General features: G+C 43.5%; 1 protein-coding gene across 10 annotated transcripts in view; it reads right to left on the bottom strand.

Moving 5' to 3' along the window:
* Nucleotides 1-20181, bottom strand: part of DLC1 (DLC1 Rho GTPase activating protein) — a 493356-nt gene that overhangs the window by 5470 nt on the left and 467705 nt on the right. For 9 of the 10 annotated variants that reach the window (XM_072776234.1, XM_072776232.1, XM_072776233.1 and 6 more), the window contains 9 exons: nt 19556-19637; nt 12936-12999; nt 8803-10226; nt 8169-8345; nt 4906-5065; nt 4593-4791; nt 2680-2893; nt 1063-1177; nt 264-482 (listed from right to left, as the gene is read on the bottom strand). In XM_072776234.1, the coding sequence (XP_072632335.1) occupies nt 264-482; nt 1063-1177; nt 2680-2893; nt 4593-4791; nt 4906-5065; nt 8169-8345; nt 8803-10226; nt 12936-12999; nt 19556-19637 (2654 nt within the window). Of the gene's footprint in view, nt 1-263; nt 483-1062; nt 1178-2679; nt 2894-4592; nt 4792-4905; nt 5066-8168; nt 8346-8802; nt 10227-12935; nt 13000-19555; nt 19638-20181 lie in introns of those variants that run through there. The other variant, XR_012007573.1, reaches the window with a different exon arrangement.

Raw genomic sequence — 20181 nt, 5'->3', positions numbered from 1 at the left:
GGAAGTATAGTGGGATTCTGTGGAACTAAAGGATTTCATTAGATGGTCTGATCCCTACAACTGGCATGAGGTGATTATTCCTTGCTGAACTGGCTTCCACTTTTAACTGGGGAACTGAATCATCTGGCTGCCCAGGTCTACAAGGAACAAAGGGAAGGTGACAGATCCCTGTGGGAAACTATGTTGCCACAGGGTCTCACCTCTGATGAACCTGAATCCTGACCATGGGAACTGAGTCGGCTGACCACAGGGACAAGACTTACCTTCTTGTAGGACAGCTCAGCTTGCTCCGATGTAGAGTAGCTGACCCAGCCTTTAAACTTCTCCTTGACCTCTTTAAACAGGCTATCCACACAGTCCTGGAGGAAGTGCTGGTAGTCAGCAGACTCATCATTACGCAGGCGTCCTAATGCTTCTAGAGTGAGGGGCTTCAGCTCCTGTTCCGTGTAGGAATTCCGACATCGACTCATTTCCTCAGGAACCTGTTGGGGAAACAAGAAACAAAAAGGAGGTGAGTGTGCTCATCAGTGGAAGTCACAGCACAGGGGCCAGATACTGGGTTCTCAGGGCAGTGCGAGCACTCCAACTACTCTGCTTCTAGCTTCTAGTAGACAGAGGAGTGGGCCTGCCGATCTCACCTGGTATCATGAAGATACAAAGAGATCACCTTCAAAGTATCTAAATGAGCCTGTCCTCATGTCAGGTATTCTCCTTGGAAAGTCCCAGGAGAAGGGTAAATGACTAACATAGGGCTTACGTGGATGAGGACAGGCTTCTCAGATACAGAATTTATTTCAGAGAATTTGTCACTTTTGCTTTTTAAGTACAGGGATATGGAGATAGGCAAATGTCACTCAACACAGTAACTCTTATGCACTTATACATTATAAATAAATACGATGTTCTTAGAAAAGGAAAAAAAAGACATTCACGAGCTATGTATATAATCTCCAGCTGTGGAAAGATCTTTTGGTATCATGTGAACAAGCACATGTGCCTAAGATTTTTGTCCCAGTTATTTACATTATCCTTAACAAATGACAAAGTTCCCCAACTCCTTACCTGGAAAAGCTTCTTGCATTCAGCAATCATATGGGCCAGACCCTGAGTGGCAGCAAGGTTTTCATTCAAATCTTTCTGATCTGGTTTGCCCAAACTTTGTTTTCTTTGCATTACCCTAGGCAGAAGAAATAACAGAGGGGAAAAGATTCAAATATTTATGTTTTTAATTAATGTTTTATTGTAGGAAATCCAAAGGAGAGAAAGAAAAAAAATCTATTTTACCGGAGCCTATTTGTTACTAAGAGGTTCAGGAGAGCTTTATGTTGGTCAGTAAAATTCCTCAGTTTTATCAGCAAAGCACAAAAACCACGAAAGGGACTGTTTTCAGATGGAGGCTATTTAAAGCCATCACGTAAAACAGGTTCCTATTTAAATAGGGCAGCTTGGAAGGTATATCTACGTTGGTGGGATGAAAGAAAGGCAGCTTCCAGGGGGTGCGTGCAGAGGAGGCACTGTATGTCATGGTAAATAGTGTCACTATTCTTCACAGTTTAAATAAAATCCCCTCCTGAAGGTGAGGGGACCGTCTATTGTCTCTTAGAGGTTTTGTCTTAATCTTATCTGATCTCTCTCTTTGGTCATCTCAAGCACCCGTCCTATTGAAGTTGGAATGCCTCAGTTCACAGAGTACTAGATTAGAAGATATTTCAAGTATTGTAGGGCCTTCAGAAGCAAAGCCAACTTCAACTAGCACCATAGGCCTTGGCCTGTAGCTAAGGAATATTTGAGCCCAGCAAATGAATCAGCTGGGTGGGTCTGATGCATGGGGTTAAGTCCAGTTAGTAGCTCCTTTGTTAACTACTCTGCTGTGAGGCTCTTACAGTAAGCGTCTGTGAAATGCTCTCATCAGTAAGCCCCAACTGGCCCTGCCATTTTCCCCTGGTCAGAGGTGGGCAAGTTACTTATTAAACGGACCCTCTCTCCAGTCTCACTTTCCTGCCAGGATCTTCACCTCCTGTGATTGTTAGGAGGATTAAATGAGAGAATGAATGTCAAGGGCGTAGTCCTGTGGTTGGGTCAGAATGAGTGCTGAGCAAATATCAGCCTTTGATATTTCCAGGCCCTGTGACTTCTTCAGCCACTCCCAGCTTGTATACATCCAAGGAGAAACTTTGCACACAATTGGCTTAGGCCAGGTCCGAGCTTTGAGGCTCAACGTTATCCTTACTTCTCTTACAGCCAGCTGACTGACTACCTTATGACTTCTGGCACAGGCTGGGGGCTTGGCTTCCCTGGCCCTGCAGAAGCCAGGACAGCAAGGAACTTATTCCTTATTCCCACCTTGTTTTTTAGGGCAGAAAATGTGCATGATTTTGGGCTGGCAGAAGGTTTGATGGCAATGTCATGGAGGGTGCTGGGGAGGACAAAGGCAAACACTTGCCAAGATAAAGCACATATTCAACTCTCTCCCTCAAAACGTGGTTGCCACTAGATTGTCTACAAAGTCACACCCCCAGGGGTGAGAAGAAAGGAGCAAAGTCCCAGGGTGGTGTTAAGGAAGGAGGCAGACTTCTTTTTGCTTAACTCAGGTGTGAATCCAAGAAAAAAAGAGGGACAACCGTGACGCCAAGGTCTGAAGAACGGAGCACACACATGCACACCTCGTCTGACCCGTACCTTGGAGAAGAATTCTCTCTCTTCAGGGTGTTGAGATGGAAAAGGGAAGGTGCTAAGCACACGGCCAGGTTGGTGGGAGTCATCTGGTTTTCTTTTACGGCTGCTGTGACATCGCTCAAGAAATAAAGAAGTGTCTGTAGGACCTCTCGGTTCTCATCAGGCAGGAGCATAATGGCGGCCTTCATGGCCTGCAGGCGCTGGTCCTTGGGCACACCTGTACAACACGAGCATTTCCCCCATCAACTCAGTGCTTTTCCACGCACATTGTGAGGAAACGTCCCAAAGCAAACACCCAGCCCCAGCGACCTCAACCCAGTACTGAACAAGCACTTGCAGAAAGTGTACTTGAGGTTAATATGGAAGAAATTAGGGACCGCCACCAGCGTCACTACCCTCAAGTATTTCCTGCCTGTGGAGGAGGTAAAAATGTTTCAACACCCACCATGCCAATATCCTCCTAAATCCACCTCGGACTGCAACTGCAGATATGATGCAGAATTCGTTTTTCTTTCCTAAGTATTTTTTTTAGAAATCCCCCGTTTACCATTTTCAATGACTGAAAACATTATACATGTTTATACCTTGATCAGTGTCAGATACTATCTTAATTAAGATATGTACAAAGGCATAAAAACTTTCTTAAGCTTTACACAAGATGTTCAGTATCTCTGGGGACTTTCCATAATTCTAACAGATCTGCTTATTCGTAAAATGCAGAAAGGAAGCTGCTAAAATATTCAATTGAAACAACAGATATTTTTACTAGGAATTTCTTGAAGTTTTGGAAAGCATGCTGAGAGACTATTATAAAAATATATGCTTGAGAAATAAGCCAGTAAAATAACATACATGCAGAAAATGCTGGGCTCAACCTTCGGGCCTCCTTTACGAGGCAAATCTGTCTTTTAAGAGGCATGTGGTGGAAAAATCAAGTCACCCAAGTGCAGCTCCATAGGACAAACCGATTAAAACAGCTCCATGGTTACAATACCTAACAAATACCGTAGTGGGGAAAATGTGACCTGTGTTTTCATAAAATCTGAAAGGATGAAACAAATAATGAAATAATCCAGACCAGCTCCATTTCTCATAAAATACAGTCCATTGCGCTGGTTTAAAGACAATTTGAGCACAGAGAGAAGCTGCTTTTATATTACACTTCTGTAACACCACGCTGAGCCAAGAAAAACATGGGGCTGTAAAAGCTATAATCCTGATCTTGATCATTAATTTAGACAACTGTTTGCTTGAAGCTTTACTTAAAAGTGAGAAGGGCATGAGTATTGTTTTCCCAAGTATTTCTGGCAGAAGCTGAGATGAATAACAGAAAAAGATTATTTATTCATTTCACAGCAAGATAAAACACACAGACACCTGTGAAGTTTTAAACACAACAGGCCGTGCTAGAGAGAAGGTATCTGCTCTTCTAAGCATCTTAGATCACTGTTCTAGAAGCAAACAACAGAGCAAGAGCCTGGATCAGAAGGTAGGAATATGCGGGCGCCTGGGTGGCTCAGTTGGTTGGTTAAGCATCCGGCTCTTGACTTCAGCTCAGGTCATGATCTCAGGGACTGGAGATGGGAGCCCCACATCTCAGGTTCCATGCTGGTCATGGAGCCAGCTTATGATTCTTTCTCTCTCCCTCTGGAACCTCCACTCTCCAGAAAAGAATGTACACATGTGTAATTCCTCTAGTAATTAGAGAATGACGATAAGGGAAGTTTATTTTTGCGTTATTCAACAGGTATACAGAAACCTGTTTCACAAGCATGGAGAAAAGGAAGAAACTGATGACTTATGTTTCCAAGAGGTCATCGCATGGGTCCAAACGAATGGCATTAAAGGAAGCCACAGGTTTCAGCTGGTCCCACTTTTTCCCAAGGCCAATGATGTTAAGATCAAAGAACACTTACACTGGTAGATCTGCAGAAAGGTTTCTGAGAGTTTGTTCGTCATTAGCGGCTCAGGAAGGTCTCGAAAATACTGCTTCAACATGTCTGCTACATCATAAGCAGATTGTCCCTCATAGTTGACACAATCTATGGCACTTTCATTCATCTGGCGCAGAGCCTGAATTCGGGATTTGACGCCTGATTTTCTGAAGAGCCCAACCTGTCAGAAGAAAGACATTTTCAGGATAGAAGCAACATTTTCTACAAAATTATAAAAAGAGGCATGAATCTGAGGTCTCACAATTTGGTGGGACCTGCAAGCAGCGGTTCTCACCTGATCCAAACAGTGGTTGCGGAGGTAGCGCATGGCCTGCTGAATGCTCTGGGGCAGGGGCTGTCCTGTGCGCTGCACATTGACTGTCAGAGGGACCCCGAATACATTCCGGTCCTTGTAGTCTGGAACCTTGATCCTTTTCATGAACTTGGGCACAGCCCTATTTAATGAATAGTAGGGTGGGGGATGGGAAGGATGTTTATTTGTCTGTATACTCTTATCCATCTTTGTAGGTAAACCCTGTGGGCTTTAGATCTGTGCTGGTAAGGTGGCTATTTAAAGTTAAATAAAATTATAAATTTGTGTTAGTCATAGTTCAAGCACTCCAGTAGCTACCATATGAGCAAATATAGAACATATACACCATTACAGACAGTTCCATAGGACAGTGCTATTCTGGATGTTCTGAGAGTTGGGGCTCCGAAGCCCAGTAACATTTTCTCTATTGGGGATTCTCCTTCCACTATTAACTCTGAGAACTGAGTCTATATTCTTAAGGGAGCTGTTGGGCTTCCTAACAAAATGGCAGCATTGGAAGGAACAACATTCAAGATCCTACTTAGGCACTTTGGACAGAATTTGAAAAACATGTTCCCACTTGTCCTGTAAATAGATAAGAATGATTTCTAAGTTTTTGATGAGATTCAAAGTATTTAGGGTATAAAAGAATTGTGTAATGCTGGATGAGAAAACAGAAAATACATGATGTTGGTACAACATAATGAGAACCAACTCCAAGGCTCAACAGAGGGGGGCCAAGCTAATGACCTGAAGTCAAAATAAATTCTCCTGCTGATGACCCTGGAGAGCATAACATCTTTAGGTTTCTAAAAGAAGATGGAAAAGAACAATGAAGGTTTTGTGAGCCTACCCCAGGCTCCCTGGAGTCCTAAAACCAGGTCCAGCCCCAGCAGTATGTGGAACAGCAGGAAACCAATGTCATGCATTTAATGCTGTCAGGCAGAAATTTCAGCTCTACAAGTGACCTCTCTAAATGGGACAAGAAAGGGCGAGGCCAAACAGGAAAATAACTTTGTGTAGAATCTCTCTCCTGTTCCATGGATCCCACAATGTGAGGCTTTTACATTTGGTTTTGACTCACTGGAAAAACTGACCAAAACTCAAGAAGTATTACGGACTTTCAGATTCTTGAGGGTTTTGGTGGGAAGGGGGTGGGCAACTTCGAAATGAGAATGTAAAATATGCACTTTTAAATAGCCAGCAGGGAAAATATGACTCTCAGCACAGAGGAACACTGCAGAAGATAGCCTGCTTTGACTTCTGAGCGCTCACCAGCAGCCACGACACGTTACTGTTTATAGCTCTACGAAAGGTAAGACTGAAGTGCAGAGCCAAATGTGTATTTCCATACAGTTAAGTATATGGTATCATGGCAATGAGTGTGCATAATACTCGCTTTGTCGAGGGGGGAGAAAAGCCCAGCGGCGGAATGTGCAAAGAACACATTACGATCTCCACCGAGAATCCGAAGCATGTGGGGATAAACCGGTCAATACTTATTTCTGTCATTCAGAACAAACAACTTCTGTATTTAGCAAGGCTCACATAATAACAGCCTTTGAACGGGAGGTGCTTTGATGCTGAAGTTAAACTCATAGAGTCCTGAGGAGAGGGGGAGCTGGAGAGAAAAAGAACATTTCCGCTGCTTTGCCGACTCTCCTGGGCACCTCTGGTTTGCTCCAGAGTGCCACTAAGGAAACAGCCTGCTTCTTTGATTTGTACTAAAAAGCAGAGGTTGTGGGGATCCCTGGGTTGCTCAGTGGTTTAGCTCCTGCCTTCAGCTCAGGGCGTGATCCTAGAGACCCAGGATCGAGTCCCACATCGGGCTCCCTGCATGGAGCCTTCTTCTCCCTCTGCCTGTGTCTCTGCTCCCCCCCCTCTGTTTCTCATGAATAAATAAATAAAATCTTTTTTTTTTTTTTTTTTTTTTAAAAGCAGAGGTTGTGCAACTGGGATGAAACACTCATATGAGTGAAAGGCTTAAGGATAGCCTGCTGACACTGTGAAATGCACTTGGATGTCAATCTGGAGATAGTTCTCTGCTTTGCACTGACAGCAGAAAAAGTAAGATACGCACACATTAGGTCACATCCGTGACCCATCCAGCCTAATGGTCTCCAGCTCATGTTATACACACCAAGAGCCGTATCTTTTAAAGTAATTATGGACAGTTCATCTGATGAATTTTACCTTAGTGTATATTTTAGCCTACAATACATAGAGCAGGGGCAGCTGGGTGGCTCAGTGGTTGAGCATCTGCCTTAGGCTCAGGTGTTGATCCCAGGGTTCTGGGATGGAGTCCCGCATCGGGCTCCCCACAGGGAGTCTGCCTCTCCCTCTGCCTGTCTCTGCCTCTCTCTCTGTGTCTCTCATGAATAAATAAAATCTTAAAAAAAAAATTTACAACAGTGAATTCCCTTATATTTATTATTCACACTCTGAGAGCCTTTTTTTAGAAATAACATAACTTCAATTTTCTAGGACAGGTAGATTTTTTGAGTGATGCTTCAAATATTTACAAATATTTACATCAAAAATGATTTTTAAAAGCATATAGAAAGAGCATTGTAAGGCCAGGACTGTACATCAGACATGTCAAAGTTGGTCTCAACATCCTATGATCTGAACAAAATTTTTCTTTCCTTCCTTCCATAAGTATGATTGGATACTGTACATATATTTACCTAGCTTCTTTCCTTCCTTCTTTCCTTCCTTCCTTCACTCCTTCCTTCCTGATTTATTTGAGAGAGAGAGAGAGAGAGAGAAAGAGAGTGCGAGGGAGAGCAGAGGGAGAGGGAAAGAGAATCTCAAGCAGTCTCCCTGTTGAGTGCAGAACCCAATGTAGGGCTCAATCTCACAAACTGGAGATCATGACCTGAGCCAAAATCAAGAGTCAGATGCTTAACTGACTGAATCACCCAGGCGCCCCTGGTGGGCTTTGTCTATCATTGGGAAGGAGGCCTCTAAACAGTGTGATGGAACAGCAATGGATTTTTACACCAACAACCAGCAATTTGATACCTGAGAGCTGAAACTCACTCAACCAATCCCCTTGCTTATTTCCTAAAGTTAGACTAGCTTGAGCAGTATCAAATATAGCCTCAAGAATGCAGAAATTACATCAGGATGATAGTCTAAAGGTATAATAAAGGATAGAACTGTCATATACCCAGTATTGGAACAGCATCAAGGAGGGGACCCAAACTATTGCCAATAGCTTACTGAGCACAGTAAATCCTTACCAGCTAAAACCATGCTTATTAGAGGGTGTGTATTTCTCCAGCAGGGCAGTTAACTTTAGGAGCGAGTATTTCTGCAGCAGGTTCATCTGGGCCACAGACTGGCAGTTGATCTGCAGGGATACAGAGTTTAAGCTCGGCCGATGGGAGCTCTGGAAACTGTGCCATCTCAGCCTGTGCCTGCAGGAGAAGAGCAGGGGAGGGAGTGAGTACAAGGACTTTTCAACAGGTAGATGCAAAATCAGCAGTGGCTGCTCACTGGAACAGAGAGGACTCGACTTTCATTCCATTCTTTTCCTCCCCCCGCTGTGGTAAAATACACATTATATACATGATCATCTTAACTGCTGCTAAGTGTACAGCTCAGGGGCATTAAGTACCCCCACCCCCTTGTGCAACCATCACCACCAATCATCCATAAGACCTACCTCCTCTTCCCAAACTGAAACTCTATACCCAGAAACAATATCCATGGTTTTGGATGTTGGGATCTTCTGGTCTATCACTTTTCTTTGGGACCCACAGGGCTATGAATGCCAGATGTGACCCATTCCACCCCCCTACCCACCCCCAAGAGCAGAAGCAGTCCCTTTCCTGGTCTCCTTCCCCTATCTCCAGACAGAAGCAAAGTGCTCACCTGTTGGACCTTGTCAGGGAGGCCCCAACCCCAGAATCCCTCCTCTCCGGGATGTCTGAGGGCTCTTCGGGTTCATTCAGTGAGTTGCCCGTACTGTCTAGGTCACTGGGCGTGGCTCGGTCGTTGTCCACATCCAGGTGTATCTGTTTGGGAGAGGAGGGGCATGGAGAGACCGAGTCCAGGGCTGAGTCAGAGTCCCCCTCGTCTGAAAACTTCTCGGACCACTGGTTGACTATCCTTTGCATCCCCTTCACATGGTAGAGGATGTCATCCAGCTCGGGGAAGATGTCCTCGTTCTCCAGGTCGGCCAGGTCCCCTGAACTGGAATAGAGGATGGAGCCTGGCACGTTGTCATAGATACTCAGGCGGCTGCTCATGGAACTGGAGGAATTGCGCCTCTTGAGCTCCTTGGGGCTGTCACTGCTGTTTTCCCTCCTCAGGCTGATGTGGCCGGGGCCGTGGAAGCTTCCAGTCCTCCAGTTGACAGAGCTGTTATTCCCTGAGGGAGGGAAACTGCCATTGGAGAGGGCCTTGGGGAAAGTGCCAGGCTTGTGATCTTCTGGGATGTAGAACACTGTGTCCTCTGGGTAGCTCTCGCGGTTCTTACAGTTCTGCTCCATAACGTTGTTGAACGTGGACTGATTGAACGGGTCAAAGCCCTCTAAGTACATGCCCACCCGCTTGTTGCAGGCACTGAGGCTCCGAGTCCTGGTGACCGGGCTGGGCGTGCTCACGGCGCTGCTGGTCTCCGACTGGCTGCTGCTGCTGCTGGTCTGCGTGGAGTTGGAGACGCTCCGCTTGCGCACGGCCGGCACGTTGATGCGGTTGCCGTTGAGCGCGGAGATCTCCACACAGTTGAGCTGCTTCAGCTTCTCCTCGTCCATCCCCTCCTGCAGGATGGGCCCGCTGATGATCAGCCCCAGCTTGGAAGGCGCCTTGTGCTTGCTGTGGGGCGAGCCCCTGAGCTTCAGGCTCTCCATGCGCTTCAGCAGGCTGCGCGTCTTGGACTTGGCGTTCTTCTCTTGGCCTTTCATGCTGAAGCTGAAGCTGGACAGTTCCTTGGGAGAGGGCAGGCTGCAGAAGGAGTCGTCGTTGCCCACGAAGTGGCCGGAGGAGCAGACGCTGATGACCGAGTTGGTCCGGGGCGTTGCCGCGTCCCCCGCGTGGGGCGCGTGCACGGGGAGACTGCCGGTGCTGCTGAGGCTGAGGACCGAAGCCACCTCCTGGCGCTCGCTGAGCTCTGTCAGCATGCTTTCGTGGCTCGCCGCGGTCTTCAGGGGGGCCTCGGCGGGCGCCCCGGGGGCTGGGTCCAGCTTTGAAGAAAAGACATCAAACTCCTCCAGCCGTGACCACCTCTTGCTGTCTCTCTGGAAGGTCCACTTGCCGCTTATTGCACAAGGCTCGTCCTCATCCGAATCCTCACTCTGCAAAAACAGAATGGAGGCATTCGGTCATCGCTGGGACTGGCGGAGGGCAGGGAGCAGGAGGAGGGTGGGGAAGAGGAGGATGGCGGGGAACAGGAGGATGGCAGAGAGCAGGAGGGTGGGAGGAGGAGGACGGTGGGGAGGAGGACTGTGGGGAGAAGGAGAGTGGGGACCAGGAGGAGGGTGGGGAGAGGAGGTCAGGGAACAGGAGGAGGGTGGGGGAGGAGGTGGTCAGAGAGGAGGAATATGGCTGGGAGGAGGAATATGGCGGGGAGCAGGAGGATGGTGGGGAGCATGAGGATGCTGGGAGGAGGGGGACAGTGGGGAGGAGGAGGCCGGTAGGAGGAGGAGGAGGCCAGGGAGGAAGAGGAGAGTGGGGAGCAGGAGGAGGGTGGGGGGAGGAGGAGGACAGTGAGCAGAAGGATGGTGGGGAGGAGGAGGAGGGTGGGGAGGAGGATGGTGGGGAGGAGGAGGGTGGGGAGGAGGAGGAGGGTGGGGAGCAGGAGGATGGTGGGGAGGAGGAGGGTGGGAGCAGGAGGATAGTGGGGGGGCAGGAAGGAGGAGGAGGAGGGTCGGGAGCAGGTGGATGGCTGGGAGGAGGAGTTGGGCTGCAGGGAGCAGGAGGATGGCGGGGAGGAGGAAGACAGGCAGGAGGAGGGCGATGGGGAGGAGGAGGAGGGCCGGGAGGAGGAGGAGGAGGGCAGGGAGCAGGACATGACCTGGGGGCCGGAGGCACAGGACCCAGCTCATCTTATGCCATCAGTGTCAATCCACCCTTTATATCTTTATTATTTATTATTATTTGATGATTATTATTTTATTTCTTTACGTTACAAACGTGTACATCAGGACATTAACAGAAAAAAGCCTGATCAAGTGTTTTAGGCTAAATAAGAGTTATTTTGTAGAAACTGTCAATCCATAGGCTGTTCTTTAATTGCTCACAGAGGAAACCCTCTTGAAATCTGTGAAAATTCCAGGCATCCAAAATATTTTGAACTGGAGTCAGCAACGGGGAGGACTCCCTCTGGTCTGCCTCCAATTTTGCTGTCTGTTGATAGCATGTGTTTATATTCTCTTTTGCAATTAAAAAGGTAGTTTTCAGACACTAAGGACAGTAAAATATGTGGCCACCCTAAAAGTGTACAAGGTCTCCAAACAGACCAGTGGAGACACGGAGCAAGGTAAGCCCCCCACATCTCTTCAGTCTGATACTTTTCAGCTTCTTACCTGTTCTTTTTCATCCCCTCCCCCTACCAGACAGGGAGTGGGGAGCTAATGCCACACGTGTCCTGTGAAGTTTCAACCTCAGACACGCTCCAGGCAATCAACAAGGCTTCACAAATACCCAGTCCTGACAGCATGGAACATTCAAAAACATGAAGTAACAGCTTTGTTGATTATGCTTGATTTACGGGCAGGACTCGGGGTTACGCTGTGTCACAAATATTGTATCTGAGCCTTTAAGGTGGGATTTCAAAAGGCACGATTCAGTATGATGCATGTCTTTCCCAGTGGTGTGGAAAATACATGACTCCTGGTTCACAGGACCATGAGTGGAGAGCATTAAACACTGACTTGTCGACTCTCTCCATAGCTCAGTGGGTGCTGAGGTTCCAGTTCATTTGTTTAAAAGGTTTAACTCCCCCAAGAAGGCAGCTTGTTGCAAGTCAAGGACTCTAGGATAATTAAAATTGGTACTCTGAACAGTCAGAAATATGTTCTTTGACCAAACTTATTCCTGTTTACTCTAATTTGTGACACTCACTCCCAGGACTACACCCACCTCTTCTCCTAAGATCTCATAAAAGGCTCTCACATTTCATACACAGAAGTTATATACCACCATTTGACTAGAATGTGTGGGATTTCCTGCCCTTCCCTGCATCCTCCCCACCGCTTTTCTTCCTTCCAATCTCTCACTATTCTTCAGGAGCCCCCAAGCCAGCCTTCTCTTCCATCCCTGTAGCTCTGAAACTGTTACTGTTACTGTTGTATGTGGGAAGACAGAGTGTTCCCAAAGAACCGTAGTTTTAATTTCTGCAGGGAATAATGGAGGATTCACTGGGATTTCCTAAGCCTCATTCCTTTAATCTGTAGTAGGCATTGAATTAACAAGGCAAAATAATAGATGATTTGTTCCAATCAGAAAGTTGAAAAAAAAACCTCTTAGATACAGAGAACAGACTAGTGGTTGCCAGAGGCAAGGGTCAAAAGGTACAAACTTCCAGTTATAAAATAAATAAGTTTTGGGGATGTGATAGACAGCATGTGACTATAGCTGATAATTCTGTATTGTATATTTGAAAATTGCTAAGAAAGTAGATCTTGAAGATTCTCATCACAACAACAAAAAAATGTTCTAACTATGTGTGGTGATGGACTTATTGTGGTGATCACTTTGTAATATATACAAATATTGAATCATTCGGTTGTATACCCAAAACTAATATTGTGTGTCAATTTTATCTCAATTAAAAAAAAACAGTAGGAAAATCACGAATTATTGGGTAAGTATCAGTTTCAATTACGTAAGGCTACTTGGTCTTTGGTAAACTTGACTGGATTATAACGTTAAAAATGTAGATTTTTGGAACAAGGAAGCAATAAAGAAAGAGACAAGAGAGACAAAACCTCTTACAAAACACATAAACCAGTTTTTGGTCTGCCTCCTTCCCTCTCATCCCATAATACATTTTATATACTCACTCTCTTCCGATGAGGACTAATTTCCAGCTTCATCACCGCACATTTGTTTAGAGTATTTAGACGCCTACAGGGCAAAGAAATAATATTAGCAAATATATGGGTATTTGATATATATTTTTTCCAAACAGATGACCTATTTAATGAGTTTCTTTATTCTATAAAAGATTATTCTATAATTTAGAAGAGTATTAGAAACTTCTTTAAAAAGTAATGGCTTAAAAATACCATTCTGTTTTTTAAGCTTCTTCATTTACATTAAGTATTACTATTTTATAGTAAAATGACACATTGCTATGGTACTATCAGGTGCTTCTTATTCTTCATGGAACAAACAACTCTCAGTGAGGAAATTTATTCTCCCAAGGGTACCTAGGTCGATCCATTAGGTAGTTCCACATACTACCACAAAATAAGAACCAGTGATGTCTCTCTCCTTTCATAGAAACAGGAACATTAACAAGGAACCAAACAGTGTTCTTGGTCAATAAAAATAAAGGTATATTCTATCTCAAATCAAAATTCAAATAGAAAAATAAACCAATTTTTAGTTGTAACAAACAATTATCTGTAACAAATAATAATCTTAGGCACTCTGTTCAAAAGTTTAGTGAGTTCTTACACAGAGAGGAAATTAGAGTCTCTTTAATACCCTATTCTTTTTACACCTTCCTATATGGGACAAGATAATGTTTAGTACAGTCATAGCAGTAGTGCAAATGATTACTGGAAAAATGTTTATACAGCAGCTTTAAGGGTTAAAATCTTTACAGAGTTCAAGACTAGGCACTTGAATCACATTCTTCTTTGGAACAAGAGTCGTATTTTCACTTTGAATACTTTTTACCCCTGCCAAGACGTAATGTCAATTTATAATTAGGGAAATAATTTAGGTTTGTTGGAAATGAAATGCTAAAAGAAAGAAACACAAAAACCAAAATAAAAATCCACCCCCAAATAAAAGTCCTCATCAGGAAATAATGAAATAGCTGAAAAAGAGAAACCCCTTTACATGTACAGAAATACACAGTCTGTAAAAGTGTGAAGGACAGCCCTCTCTAACAGCTTCCAGATGACCAGCACTTAGTCTTCCTCAAATAAACCTTCAGCAGCATATCTGCTGTCTTCCAAGGCCAGCTATCCAGTTTTTCCTACAATGGTGATTCTTCCTTTTTCATAGGATAAGAACAGTTAATTCACATGAATTCAAACTGACCAGGAGGCTGCTGGTAGGCTTTATCTTTGGGATTCTGCTCTTGCAACTTGTCTCACAACTTGATGCAGGAGGATAGAAAGTATTTTTGCCTGCTGATAAGACTGACTTTGATTTCATAGATTACTTGGTAGCCTGTTTATAGAATAAACAAAGATAACTCAGAACGCCTGTGTAGCCTGTGTTCAGAAAAATGCTCTCTGTTGACGGGGAGGGAAAGAAAACAAGTAACTAAGAAAAAGCCCAAACTTTGAAATGAGTGGATGCAAGGTCCCTCCCTAAAGGGGCATGCATTACCTAAATGACTTAGATCCACAGTGTTTGAGTTCTCAAATGTTTTCAAGATTTAAAGAATCCGGAATGGTTACAGTTAGTCTCAGGTCTGGGTTTCATTAATCAAACCTGTAATCAAATACCCACTTGACTTCATTTGGCTTTAATGGTTGAGTGGTGTTTATAACCAGGTTTACTAGGCATGGAAGCCTTTGGCAGCGGGGGGAGGGACTCACTTCACAAATTCTAGATTTGAGTCAAACAAAAAAGACCCTGGAGGCTAGTTTTATAAAGGTCAACGTTATCTTTTTTTTCTGTTGGTAGCACTAAACTAATGGCAGTTCCATTTTGAAGCCTAGAAGTTATTCCCTGGAGTTTCTGTAAGATTCATTTATTCCCAGGACCTCCAAAGAATGCCCACTGGTGAGATCTTAGCTCCTTGGAGAGGGATCACACTGACACAAAATAGTCACAGCTGGATGAAAGGGGGCTCGCTCTGGGTCAGGCACCGTGCCTCGGCACCTCTTAGGTCTTATTTCACCCTGGTCCCCACAACAACCCTATGGCACAGATATCACTGTTTTCCTTCCTTTTATAGATGAGGACATGGGGGGGGGGGGGGGTTGGAGAGGTCATGAATCTTGTCCAAGGCCCCAAGAGTAAAACATGGCGGCTCTGACACTCAAAAACAGTGTATCCTGCATTCTTTTCCAAAATTAATCTTAATGATGCTAATAATACACAGGAGCAGCTTATGTCCCATATATGATTCCCCAAACGAGTGGCAGCACACTGGTATCACGCACCATCTGTCTGGAAGGCGGGGTTGCTCCAACCCCCCAGAGCCCTCACCGGGGCCCAGCTCCACAGGAATGCGTCAGGCTTATCTGCTGGGCAGCCTGTACCCTGCTCTGAAGAGGGAGGGGGGACAAGGTGGCTGTCAAAGGCTCATGACTTTGGCTGCAGGGAGCTGTAAGCACCCTGATAAAAGCACAGCAGGCAGGCATTTGGGCCTCATTTAAAATGAAATGGAGGAAAAACCACAAGAGACATATAAGAAAAGAAAAAGGAACAATTTTCCAAGTCAGACCTGACAAAAATTGTTCCAGTTCTTAAAAATACTTTTTTGGAATTAGCACAATTGCTTTAAAAATTTACTTGCTTCCTTTTAATAGAACAGAAATAGTAACAAAGATGAAATCCACCATGTGGCAGGCTGCTTGACCTAGCTGAGGGGTTTCAAGGGCTGCTTTACAACAAAGTGTGGGACTGAAGATGAGAGTTGGGCTATGTACTTATCATTATACGATTATCACCTTATTTACATAATTCTTTGGTGAGTTGATGGGAGTCGGTTGTTAACTCCAAAGGAAAACAGTGATACGGAATATTTTTCAGAAAAGAGACAAGATCATTTCAATGTTCTATAGACTCAACGTGGGCCTTGAACTCATGTCCCTGAGATCAAGAGTTGTATACTCTTCTGATAGAGCCGGCCAGGTGACCAAAGACAAAGATCATTTCAGAAGACATGTTCTGATAGTAGGTCACAGATTTGCATTATTATGTATATACTTTAAGGTAAGCAAACCACTCCCCCAGTATTTTTTTTTTTCACTCCCCCAGTATTAATACTGAATGTGATCTTCTCACGGTCTTGGCCTTATCATTGGGTTGGATTATATAGCAAAACCAACAAGACTGGGACAAGAGCTGATCCCTCCAAGGAAATAAATACAAAAATCCCTTATAAGTATATGGGTAAGAATGTTCGTGAGTGATCCAAATCCAAAAAATGTGGTAGTTTCATAACTAACTTTTGGTCACTATCAAACTTTGTATTAAGGATCACCATGATCCTCAGGAAAACATTAAGTTGGGGGTGCCTGGGTGGTTGTCAGTTAAGTGTCTAACTCTTAGTTTCGGCTCAGGTCATGATCTCAGGGTTGTGAGACAGGGAGTCGGCTTAAGATTCTCTGTCTCTTTCCCTCTGCCCCTCCTGTTCATGCTGTGTCTCTCTTTCTCTCTCAAATAAATAAATCTTTTTTAAAAAAAAGAGAAAGAAAAAACATTAAGTATACAAGCCTTCCCCTAAGTAGAGTCTGCTAAAAAATCACCAAATATTCTGAGTGTTTATAATATATCTTTAAGCAGAACACTAGTGTGTACATGGGAGCAGTTCTAACATCTGTGTGTGGGTGTAGAGGTGGGGAAGGTAGCAGGAAAGAGAAACCAAAAAAATTATTTTGTTTTAAACAAATTTAAAAACATTTTATTAAAGGTAAAAATGTTAAAATTGGTATTTAATAATATTTTATGAAGTAATACTTGGCAACTGAGTTTGGGTAATCCTATTACCATATACATATTTAAAACCAACTTCCCAAAATATTTCAACAGGGCAAAAGATGGAGGTCTATAAGAAGTCTGTCCCTCTGGAGAGAACTTGACAGATTACAAATTTTCGAACCACACTACAGCTTCATGATTTACTGGCCCTCGAATTCCATGGACTGAGAAACTATGTGGAAGAGGTGAGTATAGCTAAGGAGATGAATATCACATCATCAGGAAAACAGCTATCTTCCACTGCTGTGCTAACAACTCAGAACCTGTAGTGCATTTCTAAAGAAGATGCCCTCATCGTTTTCTTCAGAACATTTGTTTAGGTCTCTCAAAAGGAAAATAATTTGCCTTGAGCAGTCTTGGTGAACACAGACAAGAGCCCTGAAGGTTTCCATTACAAACAAGGTAATGACCGTTACTATGAATTCTGAAGCATTTCCTTTTTTGTAAAGAGAACCCAACTTCAATACTTTCTCCACATATTCAAATCTGGGCCTCCAATTTTGGCGTAATTATTTTCTTTTCTTTTTTCTTCTTTAAGATTTTACTTATTTATTCATCAGAGACACATAGAGAGGCAGAGACATAGGCAAAGGGAAAAGCGGGCTCCCTGTGGGGAGACTGATGCAGGACTCGATCACAGGACCCTAGGATCATGATCTAAGCCAAAGGCAAATGCTTGACCACTGAGCCACCCAGGCATCCCTGTGCCTAATAATTTTCAAAGCACTTTGACACCCATTACCTCATTTCCTCCTCATACTTAACCTCTGAAACATCATCCTCTGCACCCACGAAAATGGAAACCCAACTAGCATACACTGCAGAGTCCAAATACAGATGAAGGTTTAGCTGTTTCTATGCTTTTCTTTTCACAAAAGATCCAGAAACACAGATTTATTCCCTTTAAAGAGAAGTGACTTTTGGAATAGAACGGAGAGCTAGTGGAAATCACAATGTGCCATGGTTGACTGTCTCCTCAGAGGAGGGCAACTAAATTTCAAACTGATATTAAAAGAAAAAAAAAATCAAGAATCTAATTATGACTAGTTTGGGTTGCAATGTTGCAGTGATATTTTTATGACCCAGAAATTCCTAAGCTGTTGTTGCTGTTCTGAGGGCCCACTTACTAAGTGGCATAAAATGTGTGAAATGGTTGATCTGACTCAGTGCGTAAATATTTCCTAGGATCCATCTTATGAGTGACCTCATTTATATGCGTTATCACCAATGATGAATTGAAAAATAAATTAATTCTACCCCACAGCTAAGCATTAAAACATTTTAAAAATGTCTGGAGTCGTTTACATTCCAGATGTTGACTTCTCTCCCAAACTGTATTAGTGACACTTTCTCATTCCCTAATGACATAGGGCATTACACACTACAGTGTGGGACTTGGGATCACATTGCTTTCAGAAAATGTGTACATACCCTGGACATTTCTAAGCAGCCGTTTAATTGGATTTGAAAAGTGACAGGGTTTCGTGGTTAATACGGCATTTTTTCCCCGTCAACCATGAGAACTAGTCTATTTCCTACACTGTTCTAAAGAGCCTACCTATCTTTCCCTAACCACTGCTTAAGTTAGCAGATTCACAAATTGCCTTACATAAGAAAGGCAAAAAATAGTACTTTTGCTGAACTGCAATGCTTTCTTTGCTTACAAAGGAGAAATAAATACTGTCATTCTACCTTAAAGATGTTTTTTTTTATTTTTTATTTTTTTTATTTTTTATTTTTAATTTATGATAGTCACAGAGAGAGAAAGAGAGAGAGAGAGAGAGGGGCAGAGACACAGGCAGAGGGAGAAGCAAGCTCCATGCACCAGGAGCCCGACATGGGACTTGATCCCGGGTCTCCAGGATCGCGCACTGGGCCAAAGGCAGGCGCCAAACTGCTGCGCCACCCAGGGATCCCCTTAAAGATGTTTTTATAAGTTAAAATACGTACTGATAAGAGAAAATTCATTTCGAATTTACGCATAGAATCACGATGCGAATTTTTTTCTGTGTATAATTGTCCCCCGAAATTCAGCTTTTATAGTTTATAAGTTTTGAGAAAAATGACGAAGGATGAATAACGTAAAAATGAATAAAATGTCATGAAGCATTTGAAAGGATTATCAGTGTCTCATCATTGTCTGCTACATGTTTTATCACTTCCACTTCATTAAACCCACCAGCTGCCCCTTAGCCTAAAGACCTATCAGCACAACGAACAAGGATTTCTGACAGTTTTATTCACATTTCACATCAATGCTCATTTACTGCCTGTCCACTGTAGCTTAAAAGCTGTGCTGAGTTATTTTACAGACTTATTTAATCCTATTGTTACTTTTTTGTACCTGGGGAAGCTGAAGAGGTTCAGAGAAGCTTCTCTGGAATTCCAACAATGGTTCTTTTGACTCTAACACGCCATAACTCCCCCACCTCTATTTATTCCTCTGAATGTGTTATTTTCGTTCAATGTAACAGCAACTTTGACTCTGATAGGGCACCTGGTTGGGACTGTACACTCAGTTACATTGCTTTTTAAAAAACTCTATTCCAAGTTTCCAGGCCATTTGAATGTTGTTTCAGCAATCATATGGTATTGAATATGCAATGGTCTAAGTACCTCCTAGGTCAGTGTCATTTAATGGCAATAATAAGTAACAAGATGTTACTGACTTAATTAGTAGAACAAGGGTAAGCAAAAAACATTTTGATGATAATATTTCATTCCTAAACCAAAAAAAAAAAAAAAAAAAAAAAAAAAAAAGAAGGAAAAAGAAAACATTTCCATTTACCTGCATAAAGCCTCAATGGCATCTCTGTCCAAAAAGTCATGCTCTCTCTTGACCGAGGAAATATCAATGGGGAACAGAAGATCTGTAAGAAAAATAAAAATGCATTTACTGAACACCTAAATTCTTGCCAATCTAGCCCGGTTTAGCAGAGGGCAAAAAAAAGTAATTTCTTGAATACCTACTGTGTGCAGGACACCTCCCTTCCTATCAAGCGCTATGAGAGAATAAAGCAACTTTCGAGTAGTCCATCAGTGTCCTGAAGGAGCTTAGATGTAAAGCGGTCTGTAGACTCAAATAAATATCCCTTCTTGTCAGATAAGTAGTTCAAAACACTGTTCCACCTTTAAACAAATTGTCAGGCAACAGAGCCCTGCTATAAATTATAGTTTAAGCCAGAATCAACACCAGGAGGATCCTTCCTTTCAACGTGGTGGTGGTGGTGGTGGTGGTGGTGGTGGTTGTCCTTCGTGTGTGTCTGCTCACATTTGATCAGGGGAAGAGGTCATGGAAAACTGAGCCAAGGAAAGGTCTACAGAACAATGGCAAGTGGTAGTAAATGGAATCTAACCATTTGCATGACATCAAAAGCTAAAGAGAATTCAGGATATGCTATTTTTAAACAAATA

Source organism: Canis lupus, chromosome 15, assembly GCF_048164855.1.
Source record: "Canis lupus baileyi chromosome 15, mCanLup2.hap1, whole genome shotgun sequence".
In the NCBI taxonomy this organism is placed as follows: Eukaryota; Metazoa; Chordata; class Mammalia; order Carnivora; family Canidae; genus Canis; species Canis lupus.
This window is presented reverse-complemented; position numbering and strand designations above follow the sequence as displayed.